General features: G+C 55.7%; 2 protein-coding genes across 4 annotated transcripts; one reads left to right on the forward strand and one right to left on the reverse strand.

The window, feature by feature from the left end:
- The first annotated feature begins 2,491 nt into the window (after positions 1 to 2,491).
- GPATCH4 (G-patch domain containing 4) lies at positions 2,492 to 8,745 on the forward strand. 3 transcript variants are annotated; one of them, XM_042925535.1, is made up of 8 exons: positions 2,492 to 2,568; positions 4,265 to 4,403; positions 4,862 to 4,935; positions 5,039 to 5,131; positions 5,214 to 5,300; positions 6,652 to 6,743; positions 6,998 to 7,048; positions 7,462 to 8,745. In XM_042925535.1, exons 2-8 carry the CDS (start codon positions 4,325 to 4,327, stop codon positions 8,201 to 8,203), a joined length of 1,218 nt encoding a protein of 405 aa, XP_042781469.1. In that variant the 5' UTR covers positions 2,492 to 2,568; positions 4,265 to 4,324; the 3' UTR covers positions 8,204 to 8,745. The 3 variants fall into 3 exon arrangements, with proteins under 3 accessions (XP_042781469.1, XP_042781470.1, XP_042781471.1); XM_042925536.1 differs by lacking the exon at positions 2,492 to 2,568 and adding an exon at positions 3,718 to 3,804; XM_042925537.1 differs by lacking the exon at positions 2,492 to 2,568 and adding an exon at positions 3,760 to 3,783.
- A 35-nt stretch (positions 8,746 to 8,780) lies between these two features.
- On the reverse strand, positions 8,781 to 11,026 carry NAXE (NAD(P)HX epimerase). Its single transcript, XM_042925538.1, has 6 exons — positions 10,824 to 11,026; positions 10,599 to 10,707; positions 10,392 to 10,502; positions 10,203 to 10,316; positions 9,454 to 9,601; positions 8,781 to 9,088 (listed from the first exon to the last, which is right to left on the reverse strand). Exons 1-6 carry the CDS (start codon positions 11,003 to 11,005, stop codon positions 8,886 to 8,888), a joined length of 867 nt encoding a protein of 288 aa, XP_042781472.1. The 5' UTR covers positions 11,006 to 11,026; the 3' UTR covers positions 8,781 to 8,885.
- Positions 11,027 to 14,424: the final 3,398 nt, after the last annotated feature.

Raw genomic sequence — 14,424 nt, forward strand, 5'->3', positions numbered from 1 at the left:
CTTGTTCTAACAGCCTTTGTTTCTACTCTTGTGAGGAGGCGTGAGACTCCACGTCACTTGGAACTCCTTGAGGCCCACTTCCCTTGCAGTCCCACACCGTCCCCAGGGCCAGGCCTGCACCTTCAAGGGAGGCTCCTTCAGAAAGCTTCGCCCCGGGGGCCCCCGAACACGGGCAGGTGCAGCCATCTTACTCCCCACCCCCACCAAAGTACTGTGTCCTAACCTCACCAGAGCTCTTGTTCCTGTGATATAAATGCTTGGCAACTTGTATCTCAGCAAGACTGTGAGGGCCAACAAGACAGGGCTGGACACTTTTATACCTCCAGCCCTTGGTCTCTAGAAAGCCCTTAATGGGGGCACCTGGGTAGCTCATCAGTTGAGGGTCCGACTTGCTTTTGGCTCAGGTCATGATCTCACAGTTAGTGAGTTTGAGCCCCGCATCGTGTTCTGTGCTGACAGCATGGAGCCTGCTTGGGATTCTCTCCCTCTCTCTCTCTCTCTCTCTCTCTCTCTGTCTCTTTCTGCCCCTCCCATGCTTTCTCTCTCTCAAAATAAATAAACTAAAAAATATGTTTAAAAGTATTAAAAAAAAAAAAAAGAAGACCCTTAATAAATGTTTATTGAATAAATGAGTCAGGCAGAACACAGAGCTCAAGGCCTTAGACCAGAATAGGGGCCCTGGGTCAGGGAATTAGGGCCACTCGGTTTTTAGAGTGACCCACAGAGTATTGTGGGCTGGGAAGGGCCCCTGCGGTTCCCTCATTCCGGAGTTTTCAAACCTCTTTTATGACCACAATATGATGTAAGACATTGGATAGGGAGAGGAGAGAGAAGAAATGGAGAGGGAGGTGGTGGAAGCTGAAGCCCGGTCTGGGGATTCCCTCAGTGGTCCCCGAGAGACCACAAAAGAACCAAGTCTGTAAAGGTGATTTAGCTAGTCCAACATTCTAATTTTCCAGACAGGGAAAGGGTGCTCTTGAGCAGAAGTGGCTTGTTCGAGGTCCCACAGTTAGTGGCAGAGAAAAGGACTCAGAAGTGACTCCCATTCATAGAAGATTCCAAAACTGAATCCAGTGTCTGAGGAGCATCTTCGTAGCAATCACGAAGAATTTCACTAGGCAAGCATCTAGAATTCCACTAACCGAGCGCCATTGTTTAAACTAGTGTTCCCATGTAGCATGTTTAAAAATGTTTATTTTTGAGAGAGGAGGAGACAGAGCGCTAACGGGGAAGGGGCAGAGAGAAGGAGACACAGACTCGGAAGCAGGCTCCAGGCTCCGAGCTGTCAGCACAGAGCCGGATGCGGGGCTCCAACCCACCAACCCTGAGATCATGACCTGAGCCGAAGTCAGAGGCGTAACTGACTGAGCCACCCAGGCGCCCCTCCATGTAGCATGTTTAAAAAAAAAAATAAAAAAAATGTGTATTTATTTTTGAGAGAGAGAGGGAGAGGCAGAGAGAGGGGGAGACAGAGAATCCCAAGCAAGCTCTGCCCTGTCAGTGCAGAGCCCAACGTGGGGCTCGAACTCACTAACCGTGACATCATGATCTGAGCTGAAACCAAGAGTCCAACGTTTAACTGACTGAGCCACCCAGGCGCCCCCCCCCCCACCTCCGCACCACATTTAGCATATTTTAAAAGTAAAGTTAATTTTACGGAGAAAATGTGATGAAGAGGAGTGTGACAAAGTGAGCAATTTTGACAAACCTTACCGCCGGTTTTTTCTTTTCGTTTCTGGAGCAGGTGCACCCTTAACTTCCCGTAAATACTGATATAGGGAGGCCGATGGGCGGATTTTTTCAGGTTTTAGTTCTGCGGGGGGCTTGGCGGGGCCCGGGCACAGTGGGTGTGGCTGGGGGCATGTGCAACGTCTCCTGCTAACTTGTTAGCCAAGTGCAGCGAACTGCACAGTTTGCTCAGTGGAGCCACCTTGCAAGTGCAAAGTCCCCAGCTTGGCGCGCATTCCGGGACCCCCGGGGCCCGGCGTCTCGCTCCGGGCCCCACCCCCACCAGCCCCACTCACGGCGTCAACGACCCCGGCCAGGCCAGAGGCTCCCGAGTCAGGGCATCACCAGTACCAAAGAGGCAGGTCCCGGCACAGCGTTTGATGAGCCTACTCAAACCTCCAAACGCCTGTTCCCGCAAGCTGAGCACTGGTCCCGCCGAAACCACTCCCGACGGGCCCCCTCCCGACCCCTGCGCGCTTCCCGGAGACTCCTTCCCCACGTCTGTGGCGGGACTAGCTCAGCGTCGCAGCCAAAGCTGTTCTCGGCGTTCCCGGGGCCAGTTAGGACAAGTCCCTCGGCCGCTCCGGGGCTGTAGGCTGGCGGCGAGTAGAACACCCCCGAACCTCCGGAAACGGGCGCGCGAGTTTCCATGGCAACCATACCCGCCAGGGCGCCTCCGCAACACCCACCAGGCCCCAAGGACCCGGGCTTCCGGGGCCCGAGATGGTCTCTATGGTTTCGGCAGCCTAGAGGGGCCGAGCCCCCCGGCACTTCCGGGAAGATGGCGGCGCCCTGGTCGGAGGAGGCACGTGTTCCTGCGGAGAGGGCCCCGCGGTGACGGTAAGGGGCTACCGCCCTCCGCGACGGTGGCATTCGGAGCCCGGGCTCGGGAGCAAAGGCTAGAGCAGGAGAGTAGCTTTGCCCGGCGGGACCGCGGCGGGAGGGCTGGGATTTAAACCTCACGAGGAAGGAGGCTAGGGAGAGGGTAGCGGCCCTTTGGAACTGCTGTCAGGAGACTGGCCTAGGCCACTTTCCCAAAAAACTCAGGTTGACAGGAGAGGAGATAGTTCGTGAAGGCGCGCTCGCAGACTTCTCAGAGCCTGCGGCGCGCAGCCTGGGATCTGGTTGCTTCTGTCCACGGTTATCCATGGGCAGCGGGCTAAAGCAGCCCCCACCTGTGCCATACCGGCTGGACGCATTCTCACTCCGGGCGCTGCGTTAAGTGCACTGGGGTTGGAGAACAAAGTCCGACTCCGATTTCCAGGGCGAATGGTTTCTGCCACGAGGGAGAGGCTGCGGTAAACCTTTCGTCGGGAAGCACAGAGAGCCGTAAGAGACCGAGAGGGTATTAACACCAGTTCTGGGATGTCTGAGATCCCGGATCCACGACTTGCCAGCTCTCTGATTTGGGCGGGTAGCTAAACTCCTCAGTGCCATTTCTTCGTTTGCAAATGATGGCAACACTTGCTAGTAGGATTGTTGGGAGGAGGAAATAGGATAATCTGTGTAAAGCAATTAGCAGCATGCTGGCATCGAGTAAATGTGTTAGTGTTAGATGTTTTTATTATTGAAATTTGGGGGCTGATACATCAGCGATAACTTCTGGGAGGAGGCAGAGTTTTGAGGTAGCCTTAAAGGCCCCAGTGTTTTTTTACCATTCTTAAAAATTCAAGAAGCAACAGAGAGCCATTTCTTCATTCAGCGCTTTTTTGTTGGGATTCTCGGAGTATCAGGTTTTCAGGTAATCGTCCTTTAATCGTCCTTCAGGGTAAGAACGTGAACAGAAATGGAAGTCATTCTGGGTTTGTTTTCATACCTAACCAGACTGGTCATCATTGTTTTTTTGTTGTTGTTTTTTTTTAATGTTTATTTTATTTTTTGAGAGACAGAGAGCGAGCGGGGGAGGGGCAGAGAGAGTGGGAGATCTAGAATCTGAAGCAGGCTCCAGGTTCCGAGCTGTCGGCACAGAGCGGGCCTCGAGCCCGTGAACTGCGAGATCATGACCCAAGCTGAAGCCGGACGCTCAACCAACTGAGCCATCCAGGCGTCCCTTTGTTGAGTATTCTTATAGCTCAGGTTAAAAGCCTCTCAGCTTTGTTTTTACATGGTAATAAACGGCGGGGGATGTTGTCGGGCAGTGGTGAAGAGCAGGGAGTCTGCAGACAAGATGTCTGGTGGCCGTCTACACTTCAGCTCTGTAACCTGGAGCAAGTTGTCTAACCTCCTTAGGCCTTAATCTCCTCATTTCTAAAGTAGGGAGAGTAATACCTTTCTGAATGCAGAGTACTCTTCCCGGGCTGGGAAGATTGAGTGAACTCATCATGTGGCGAGCTCTCGGTACATTTCGGTATTATTATTGACACTAGGATTTGACTTTTCGACTTGCTGACCTCTCTGTGGTCAGACAGGGAGCTAGCTCCCCAAAGACTGGGCCTCCTTTGTCTGTCTCTGCCCCAGGTTTGGAAAATAATTTTTATGAGAGCAGCCGGGATGGATTTGATGGGTGATTTGGGCACTTTCCCCTTTTCTCTTGAAGGGATGAGAATGATGCCGTCTACTCTGCTGAGGGCCTGAGCTTAGTGACCCTCCCGTCACCATGAGTGTCACGCCAGAGATCAAGAGCCGTGGGATGAAGTTTGCCGAGGAGCAGCTGCTGAAGCATGGATGGACCCAAGGTCATCCCCGTGGCGCCCCTTCCACATCCTCCCAACTTTCTGGCCACTTTCTGCCCAGGGGAGCGGCGGCGTCCTGGGCTACCCATTTGTAACCCGTGCAGCTGGAGGAGGAAAAGCTAGTTTAAAGGGAAATTTACAGGTGAAAATTCCCAGCTTTTCCAGAAAATGGAAGAGTGGAAGAAATTTTACAGTGGGTCCGTGAGAAAGAAGTGGTTGGGAGGACTGGGAGAGGGGGGAAGGGGCACAACCTCTGTCCTGGAGGAAGCATGAAGGAAAAGACAGCTTGAGCTCAGACAAAGGCAGGGACACTGTGTGCAGAAATGCCAGGAACAGCGGGACTGGAGGGCATCCGCCCGGGACAGAGTGTACCCAGCGCTCCGTGTGGGAGGGCAGAGTGGCCCTCCCAGTGGGGGCTCAGGGCAGGCGGCAGAATAAACGGGTCGCTCCCCGTCCTGCAGGCAAAGGTCTGGGCCGGAAGGAGAATGGCATCACCCAGGCCCTCAGGGTGACGCTGAAGCAGGACACTCATGGGGTAAGACTGGGCAGGCTGAGGGAGGGCAGTGTGGATGGGAGAGGGGGACTCTGGGGACAGGGCGGGGACAGGTCCTCAGGGTTCACACTTCTTCCTCTGGCAGGTGGGACATGACCCTGCCAAGGAGTTCACGGACCACTGGTGGAATGAGCTCTTCAACAAGACTGCAGCCGGCTTGGTTGTGGAGACTGGGCAGGTAGGAGTGCTGACAGATGGCCATTGGACCGTGGGGGCCTGGGACACGCCTGTGCCACCCATTGACTGACACCTTCCCCCAGGATGGAGTCCGGATAAGGCATCTTTCTAAGGAGACTACCCGTCGTAATCGTCCCAAGCCCAACTTGCTGTATCAGAAGTTTGTAAAGGTACCAGGGGGTGGGTGTGAGAGGGTCCATCCTTTTTCCCCCGTCCCTGGCCTCCCCCGGGGCCTGAACAGTTGCTTTGCATGCCTTACCTGTTCTGGGGACCACCCTAACGTCGCATTCTGTGACCAACCTTGCCATTGCTTGTCTAGACTGCCTGGCCCTCGGCCAGGACTGAGGTCTGCAGGTCCCGTGGATCCTACCATCTGCCGAGGGGCGGCGATAGAGGGTGGGGGGACAGAGATGCTGCCAGAGCAGGGTGAGAGGGGATGTCCAGTGCGAAGGACTCCAAATCCAGAGGGGACCTGAGAGAGGATCTGACCCATCCTCTGTATTGTGCAGTTGTGGCCCAGAGTGGGGACAGTGGCTTGTAGACAGGACTAGAACCCAGGTCTGCAGACTCCTGCTTTCCAGCATACTGATAGAAGGGAGCATCTGTTATGTGCTGTGGGCTCTGTGTCATGTAGCAGCCCTTTCCCCTGGTCCTCATCACTGTGGCCATTGTCCTTTCTGCTGGGTTTTGTCTCAGCCTTACACGCAGACTCCTCACCCCGTTAGTTCAGTGCCACAGAGCGTCCAGAGTGCTCTCTGTAACAGAGTTCACTGGGGCTCTGGCTCGTCCCTGACCTAGGACGACAGTCCTGATGTGTCACACTGGCTCGTGTGTCCCTGCAGCCTGGTCCTGTACTCACCCTTGTTGAGACCTCTGCACTGTTAGGCGGATAGAATCAGTTCTCAGGAATGTTCCATCTTCTTTCACCTTCAGGGCTTTGCACGCGCTCCTCCTGCTGCCTTTCCCCCTCTGCCTGCCAACTTTTGTTTGTCTTCCGGAGCTCACCAAGGTCCTGAAGCTTCCCTAAACCCTGAAGTCAGCTTGGGTACCCCTCCTCTGGCACAGGCAGCGCTTTCACCACGATGGCCTGTGTTCTGCCATCCTCCCTTCGCCCCACACGTAGATTTCACGTGGGCTGGATCGCTCGATCCTGTTCCACTGTGTACCCCAACCCTTGGCCCGTGGTAGGTTTTCAGTCTGGTTAAATAAAGCCCTGTGTGTAGGTGTGGGGGAGGGGTGAGAAGCACCCTCTTTACAGTCAGCACCATGAGGACCTGCTGGTCCGGAGCACTCCCTCCTCCCTTGTGCCCACTGCCCCCCAAACCCCACAGCTGCAGCCCACCCCCTGCCCGAGTTGGAAGTACGCAGCTCGGCACACCTCCCTGGGGGTCTCAGGGAGCCGTATCGGGGACTGGCAGGTTTGTGCCTATGGCTACCAATTCCTGGGGGGTTCCAGGAGGGGAGAGGGATTGGCAGTGGTGTTGAGCGGGCTCTGTCCACCCCCATGATCACTCCTTCTAGACGGCCACGCTGACGTCAGGTGGTGAACAGCCAGACAAAGACGTGGAGAGCCACAGTGATGATGACAGCCAGGGGTCCAAGCCTCCAAAGATGTGAGACCTCATTTCAGTGGTGGGGGGGGGTTGCGGGAGGAGAGACCTTTGAACCTCCAGAGAAGGCACCAAGTCTCGTGCCTGACTGGGCTGCTTCGGGTGGAGCCGCGTTGTACTGATCTTTGCATCGCCGGCACCTAGAAAGTGCCAGGTCCCGAACAGGAAGTCAGTGTTGAAGGAATGCCTTAGAGGGCAGGAGAGGGCAGGCCTCTCCACGAGCTCTGTGTGTAATTCTTGATCCCCCCACCCCACAGTCTGACCGATGAGATGCTGCTCCAAGCCTGTGAGGGGCGAACAGCACACAAGTGAGTAGCGTTCGGCTCCCCGGGCTCCCTGCCTTCCTCCCTGTCGCAAGCCCACCCTAGAGGATGGTCTGCGCCACCCTGTACTCTTCCCACCCCAGGGGGAAGGGTTCCAGCTGCCCGCAGGCAGCTCCGCGGCACCTGGGGGGCTCAGTCACTTAAGTGTCCAGCTCTTCATCGTGGCTCAGGTCACGATCTCACGGTTCATGAGATCGAGTCTCACGTCGGGCTCTGTGCCAACAGTGTGGAACCTCATTCTCTCTCTGTCCTTCCCCTGCTCACGTGCGCCTCCTCTCAAAACAATAAACGTTGGAAAGAGACAGAGGCAGGTCCTCCCCTGCCAGTTCTGCACACAATCTCGGGACTAGGCCTGCTCCCCCATACCTCACTCCGACCCGGGCCTCCATGTGTTCCAGGGCTGCTCGTCTTGGGATCACGATGAAGGCTAAGCTCGCTCGGTTGGAGGCCCAAGAACAGGCCTTCCTGGCTCATCTCAAAGGCCAGGACCCCGGGACCTCTCAACTACAGTCTGAGAGCAAGCCCCGCAAAAAGAAGAAAAAGAAAAGAAAGCAGGAAGGGGAGGAAGAGGCTACGGCAACTGATGGGGATGCAGAAGAGGAGTGCCCAGAGGACCCAGGCCAGAGCACCAGGAGAAGCCAGAAGAAGAAAGGGCAACGGCGAGAAAAGGCGGTTGCGGATGAGACAGGGGGCACAGCTGTCGGAGGCGGGGACGGGGAGGCCACAGGAACGAGTGAGCTGGGAGAGTGGAAGAACGGGGAGCAAACGGATGAGCCCTTCGGGAAAAGGAAGAAGCGGCGGCACCGAGCAGAGAAGGTGGGGGTGTCGGGTGGAACAGGAGGCATTGGGCCGGAGCAGGCGGAGAGCGGGGCACACGCGGAGCCGGGCAGCAGACGCGAGCAGAGGCGGCGGCAGCAAGACTTGGGCGCAGAAGCCACGGCCCGGGCTGCCGAAGACAATGGGGCCCAGGAGGCAGCGAGCAGAAGGCACGGTGACGGTGACGGTGACAGGAAAAGCAGGAGAAGGAAGAAGAAAAGGCAGCGGCCCCAGGAGGAGGAGGATGTGGGGGAGGGGGAGGGGGGCAGAGCTGGAGTCAGCCCCGATGGGAGAACAAGGAAGGAGAAACAGAAGAAAGACTGAAGGGCAGGTCAAGGTGGGGCTCTACAGATTCCTTTTCAGGACTTGAAGTCTGAGACCCCCAGTGGACAAGGGCTCCTGCGCCCTCCCCGTGAGGAGTCCCTCCCAAGGAGGAAGCCGAGTGCCGGAGCGCCAGCTGCTCACAGGACGGTGTGGGCACAGCGCTGGGGACTGTGGGGACAGGAAGGCAGAGGCCCTCTGGAGGGGCACCCTTGCTGAAGGCAGATGCAGGTGTGGGCAGAATGGACTCCAGCCCATAGCCTGCCAGTGTCAGCACTAGAAAAAATGGTTAGCTTGGGCTCCAGGCCGGGTGGAAGTCCTGACTGGCCTCTCCACGCCCCGCCTGCTAACATCCTAAATACAAATTCGTTTCCTGGGATGCCTCTGAAGGGATTTCTTCTGTTCACCTCCGTCTTGCTACCCTGTTAGTGGACGGAGAAAGCTCAGAGAACCTCACTTGGGTTTTTTTTCAGCATCTGAAAGTCCATTTTCATTGCCCTCAAATGCCACGGCCACCTCCCTTGCCTGCTCTGTTCTCCCAGAAAGGTGGCGCCATGTCTCATTCAGTTTGCTGTCCAGCTCCTGCCACCCAGTAACTTTTATTGCCAGAACAGCTCCCAGGACCCCATGGCGGTAGGAGGGGGGCGCTAAGTCTTTATTGGGAAGGACGCCCGCCCGTCTTCCCTCACTGCAGACGGTAGACACACTCCGTGTCAGGGTAGGGCGGCAAGTTCAGCTGGTACTTCTTTTCCAGAGCAGGAGGCACGAAACGACCTCCCAGGTAGTGATAGCGACCGGTGAAGTGGCTCGCAGACTTTTTGGGTGCAGTCAGGGAGATGAGCAAGTCTGGCTGGATCCCTCCAGAATTTCCCTTCTCCACATCCCATCCTGAAAAGAGGGTGTATTCAGGGAGAGAGAAGAGAGCAGGTGTCCATTCTTCCATACCTTGTTCTGCCCCTGTCCTGAACGAGCGGGGGCCCCGTGTCTCTGCCTGGGGAACCCGCATCCTTGGAGCTCCATGGCCATGGCCATGGCCTCCTAGGCTTTGGTCTCTTGGGTCCAGCACACAAAAGGTGCTCCCAGCCTGCCCCCTGGCCCTTTTGTGGAATCCCAAAAGCTGTGTTCTGCCCCTTTACACTCAGCTTGTTTAGAGCTTGGTCTGAGCCTTGGAAGAATGAGGACTCCTGGGTACCTATCTTAAGACAGGGCAGGACCCAGGCCCCCATCCCACCCAAGCTCCTCGGACCCGGCACCTGAGGGAATGTCGATACTCGCAATGGGCACGGTGAGCCCGCTCAGGACGCTCAGGATGCTCCGGAATGGCTCCCGGACGTCCCCTTTGAAGCTGAAGCCAAAGATAGCATCCACTACCAGCTCGTACAGTTCGTCGATCAGCATGGGCTGTGGTGGAGCAGGGAGAGGAGAGGGTGTGGGAGCCCCTGACCGGACAGGGCTGTCCCCGGCACACACCACTCGGGCACACGGGTCATTTTATCTCCCTCAGAGACTTCAGTGCAAACTGGTCAGTGATTTAGACCAAGCGGAGTCCACACGTGGTTTCTGTTCTGAGTGCCTGTCTGCCTGCCTGCCATTGGGGCGGGTACAGGGTGAGGCCACCTGCAGCTAGAGGCAGGACAGACCCCTTGCTTTCTCTGCAACACCTCAGTCTCTTCACCTGTGAAATGCGTTAAGAAACTTAAAAAGCAAAGTTCTTATTTCCCATCCTTAGGTCCATGTCCCTGCAGAAAGGGCTTAGGATGAGGCAGTCACATCAGCCCCTTCTCAGGGGGTTACTGCCTGCCGAGCAGGCCCTGACCTCAGAAGTCAGAGGGAAAGGTGTGGCCATGGATGTGAGAGGCGGCCTCGGGCACTGCTGGAGCGGGGGCAGGCTCTTCACACTGTTCCTGGTCAAACGGTACACTTAGGCACCTGTGCGAGGCACTTCCCCACCTGTCCGGAGTCTGTCCTCCAGAGAGATGGGCGGGGGAGCTCAGCCACCTACCTCCGGGGGCATTTCACCAAGGAAGGGGATGTCCATTTTCTGGCACTGGGTCACCAGTGCACCGAAGAGTGGCTTGTTAGGCCTTTTGGGGTAATAGATGGTTGGCTGGTAGCCCTAGGGGGAAGGAGAGGGGTCATTCAAGGCCAGACCTCGGAGCCCCCCGCCGCCCAGCCCTTCCCCGATACTCACAAAGAGCTTGAGGTGCCGGGCACAGACCAGGCCGTCTCCTCCGTTATTCCCGGGCCCGCAGATGACCAGGACCGTGGGGGGGCTCCGGGACATAGACTTGGGGGGATAGGCCTGGAGGCGGAGTCAGGGGGCGTCACAGGGGCCCTGGGCGGCCCCAGGCCGCCCCGGCCCCACCCCCACCCCCCGGGCTTGACCGGCGCCACCGACCTTGGCTATGGCTGTGGCACAGCTCAGCCCCGCCAGCTCCATCAGCTGGTCCACGCTGAACTGGTACTCGTTGAACAGCTCCTCGTCCACGGCCTGGGCCTCCTCCTGGCTGCGGACACCCACCGCCTGAGTCCCGCCCCAGGGCGCTCGGAGCGCGGGCGCGCTGCCGCCCCAGTCCCGGCCCCCGCCCCCGCCCCGGAGCGAGCCCGCCCGAGCCTCGCCTACCTCAAGTACTTCACCGCCGGGCTCGCCATGAGCGCCGGGTCCCCGCGGCCGCCCGACTGCGGCCGCCGCGTCCCCCACCAGGCTGGCCTCGCGCGGCAGACCCCGGCCGGGCCCCGGACGCGCTGCAGGTACGAACCGGCGGCCAGCAGACCAAACCCCAGCAGCGCCCGCAGGGCCCTCATGGAGTTCGCGGCGCGCGCCCCTCCCCCCCTCGTCCGGCGCAGGCGCGGCCCTCGTCCCGCCCCCCTGGAGGCGGGGCCTCGGCTCGTCCCGCCCCCTCGCGAGGGCGCGGCCGCCTGGCCTCGCGTTCCCTGGGGGCGGAGCGCCTCGCTCGCAGCGGCGTGGGCGGTGGCTGGTCGCCTTGCGGGTCCTGCCCAGAGGGCGGCCCGGACACGTACCAGCTGCGAGTGCATGTGGCACCCCTGGTGTCAGTGCCCTGCGAGTACGCGCTCCACGGGCGCCAGCGCTTGCAGAGCCGGCCACCGCGCCCGCGACGCGGCGCTCGGTAAATCGGGCTAATGTCACTTACACAGCAAGCGGTTCCCAACGCGGGATGGACTGCTCAGGCTGGAAGAGCAGTACTCGAGAGACAAGTGATGGGGGGAAACGAAAGTTTCCTTTATTCAGGGAGAGAATGCACTAACACCCCAAAGGCCATCTTCCCCATCCGGCCAAGCTGAGGGTTTAAAAAAAAAATTTTTTTTTAAATCTTTTATTTTTGAGAGAGAGACAGAGTGAGAGCAGGGGAGGAACAGAGAGAGAGGGAGACGCAGAATCCGGAGCAGGCTCCAGGCTCCAAGCTGTGAGCACAGAGCCCAACACGGGGCTCGAACCCACAAACCATGAGATCATGACCTGAGCTGAGGTCGGAGGCTTAACCGACTGAGCCACCCAGGCGCCCTCAAGCCAGAGGGTTTTAAACGGGAGGGCGGTGCCAGAAACGTGGGGGCTTGTGCAAGGGAAGCTGGTGCCTGGGCCCTTAGTCGTTTGTGGTCATGATCTTGGGCAGGCCTTACCTCCCGGAGAGCCTGATCCCTCATTCCTCAAGGCCAGTGGTCTAATCCCTAGGAAAGTAGGTGTTCTGCTACAGACCAAGGGACTTAGGTCAAGCAAGCAAGGAGCCCCTAAACTTGAAGTAAGTTAACCCTTAAGAGTGGTTGCAGTGCTGTTCACAGTATAATTTAAGACCCCTCCCCCAAATACATTAGCTGCCCCTACCTCTGCTTACCAGGATAGCATGCTTCATTTCTCTAATCATACATAATACTTGTTCCCTGTCATCAACATAATAGCTATGGAAATACAAAGTTATAAACCTTAAATAGGTTGAGAGTGTCATGGTTAAAAATGTAGTTGAAACCATAGGCTCCAGATTCCAAAAACATATCAAGAAACACCTGGAGGGGAAGACTGCAATTTTTACCCAAGAGGTTTTAAGAACGCAAATACAAAAATACAAAAATAAAAACTAAAAAGAGGGGTGCCAGGGTGGCTGAGTCAGTTAAGCATATGCCTTCGGCTCAGATTGTGATCTCAAATTTGGTGAGTTTGCCGCTGTCCTCTTCAGATCCTCTGTTCCCCTCTCTCTCTGCACCCCCCCTCAAAAATAATAAATAAAATAACTAAATAAATAGAATGCAAACACACACTCTCACATACTTAAGCGGCGGAGTGTGGGGGGGGGAAGTCTTGGGAATAACACACCAGTTACCACTAAGACACTACGATAAAGTAATTAACCAGGTGAAGGTCCTGTTTTTATGTTATTTTTCTGTGCCATGAATTGTATCCTGGCTAGTTCACTGAGAAAGGCAAGAACTCCCCCTGCTTTTAATTACTCTCCTGCTATTCTCCTTTTGAATTATAAAAGATTTATCGTCTCCTGTAAGATGTACCTTTGTCCCCCAGCCATGCTTGTTTTACATGTTTGTTGTATGAAATAGAATTTATCAGACTGCATTTGTGGTGGAAAATTGTTTTTGTTAGACTGTGTTTGTGGCTGGAAATTGTACATCTAAATTGTAATGTCCCTTACAATTGGATAATCTTATCCAAGACCTCATTCATTTTATACCATCACCAGTATGTATAAGTCCTTCCCCTTTTTGTTAGGATCTCTTTTTTTGTTTTTAAGTAATCTCTACACCCAACATGGGGCTCGAGCTCATGACCCCGAGATCAAGAGTCACACGCTCCACCAACTGAGCCAGCCAGGTGCCCCCTGAAGATTTATTTCTAAAACACAATATGAAGCGTGCTTTTTTGACAGATAACATTTGAATACTTACATGTGCCACACGCTAACATGAATCAGCTCATTTTACCCTTGCAGCAACCCTGTTATCGTTCCCATTTTACAGAAGAGCAAACTGAGGCTTCAAGGTGTTGAACCACATGCCCGATGACACAGCGGTAGCTGTTGGTGGAGGGGGAGCTAGGGTCCAAACAGCCTGAATGACAATGAAAGGGTTGTCATTGCTGTCTTCATTCTGATGAGATGTTAAGTACAGGACAGTGACACAAGCATATCTCACCACATGTCCCCAGGAAGTGGAGCCGAAGACCTACTCCATCCTATTTCTGCTTCCAGGCTTCTAGAGTTTTCTTTGAGAAATGCCTTCAAAACCAATTTATTAAAGGCTCATGGATCGAGCACTCCTGAGTTCCGGATGCTTACACATTTCACCCTGTCGATCCTACGATGCATTTTTATCCTCGTGTTATAGATGAGGACGTTGACTAGCACAGAGAGAAGTCATTTGCCTAAGATAATACAGCTATTCAGTAGTAGAGTCAGTGACGGTTGACACGGGGTTGGCCTGACCCCGTGGTATACTCCCGTGTGGCAGCTGCCGCTGCTTGTCCCTCAAGATCCACTCTCCTTTCTTCCTTCGGCAACAGAACCCCGGAGTTTTATGTGGCCACACGGCTGCCCGGCTTCACACTACATTTTCCAGTCTCCCTTGCAGCAGCCGGGCACGTACACGTGACTAAACTCTGACCAATGAGGTCCGAGCAGAAATGACTTGAAACTGCCAGATGGCACCTTCTAAAAAACGCGGGTTTTCCTCCACTTCCTTTTTCCTTCTCACCGGCAGGAATGAAGGTGCTATGCCGCAGGTGGGGCAGCCAGGTTAGGACATGGCATGGGAATGCTGTGTTGGGGACGGCAGCGCGTCCTGCCTGACTCCCTGAGCTCCAGGAAGCCACCGCCTCCATGGGGACTGCTCACGTGAGACAGGAGTAAAGTTCTCTCTGTTTAAAGGCACAGTTACGGGGCTCCTGGGTGGCTCGGTCGGTTAAGCGTCCTGCTCTCGATTTCAGCTCAGGTCACAATCTCACCGTTCGTGGGTCGAGCCCCGTGGCTGGCCTTGCAGAGCCTGCTTGGGATTCTCTCTCTCTCTCTCTCTCTCTCTCTCTCTCTTCTCTCTCCCCCCCATCTCTCTCTGCCCCTCCCTCTCTCTCCAAATAAATAAACTTTAAAGAAAATAAATAAATAAATAAATAAATAAATGGTAGATTACATTGGACTCTGTTACAGCTGGTGAACCTGCATCCAAATCAAGACACCCCCAACACCTGACGAGGCAATAAGAAAGGT

The sequence above is a fragment of the Panthera leo genome, chromosome F3, assembly GCF_018350215.1.
Source record: "Panthera leo isolate Ple1 chromosome F3, P.leo_Ple1_pat1.1, whole genome shotgun sequence".
Lineage (NCBI taxonomy): Eukaryota > Metazoa > Chordata > Mammalia > Carnivora > Felidae > Panthera > Panthera leo.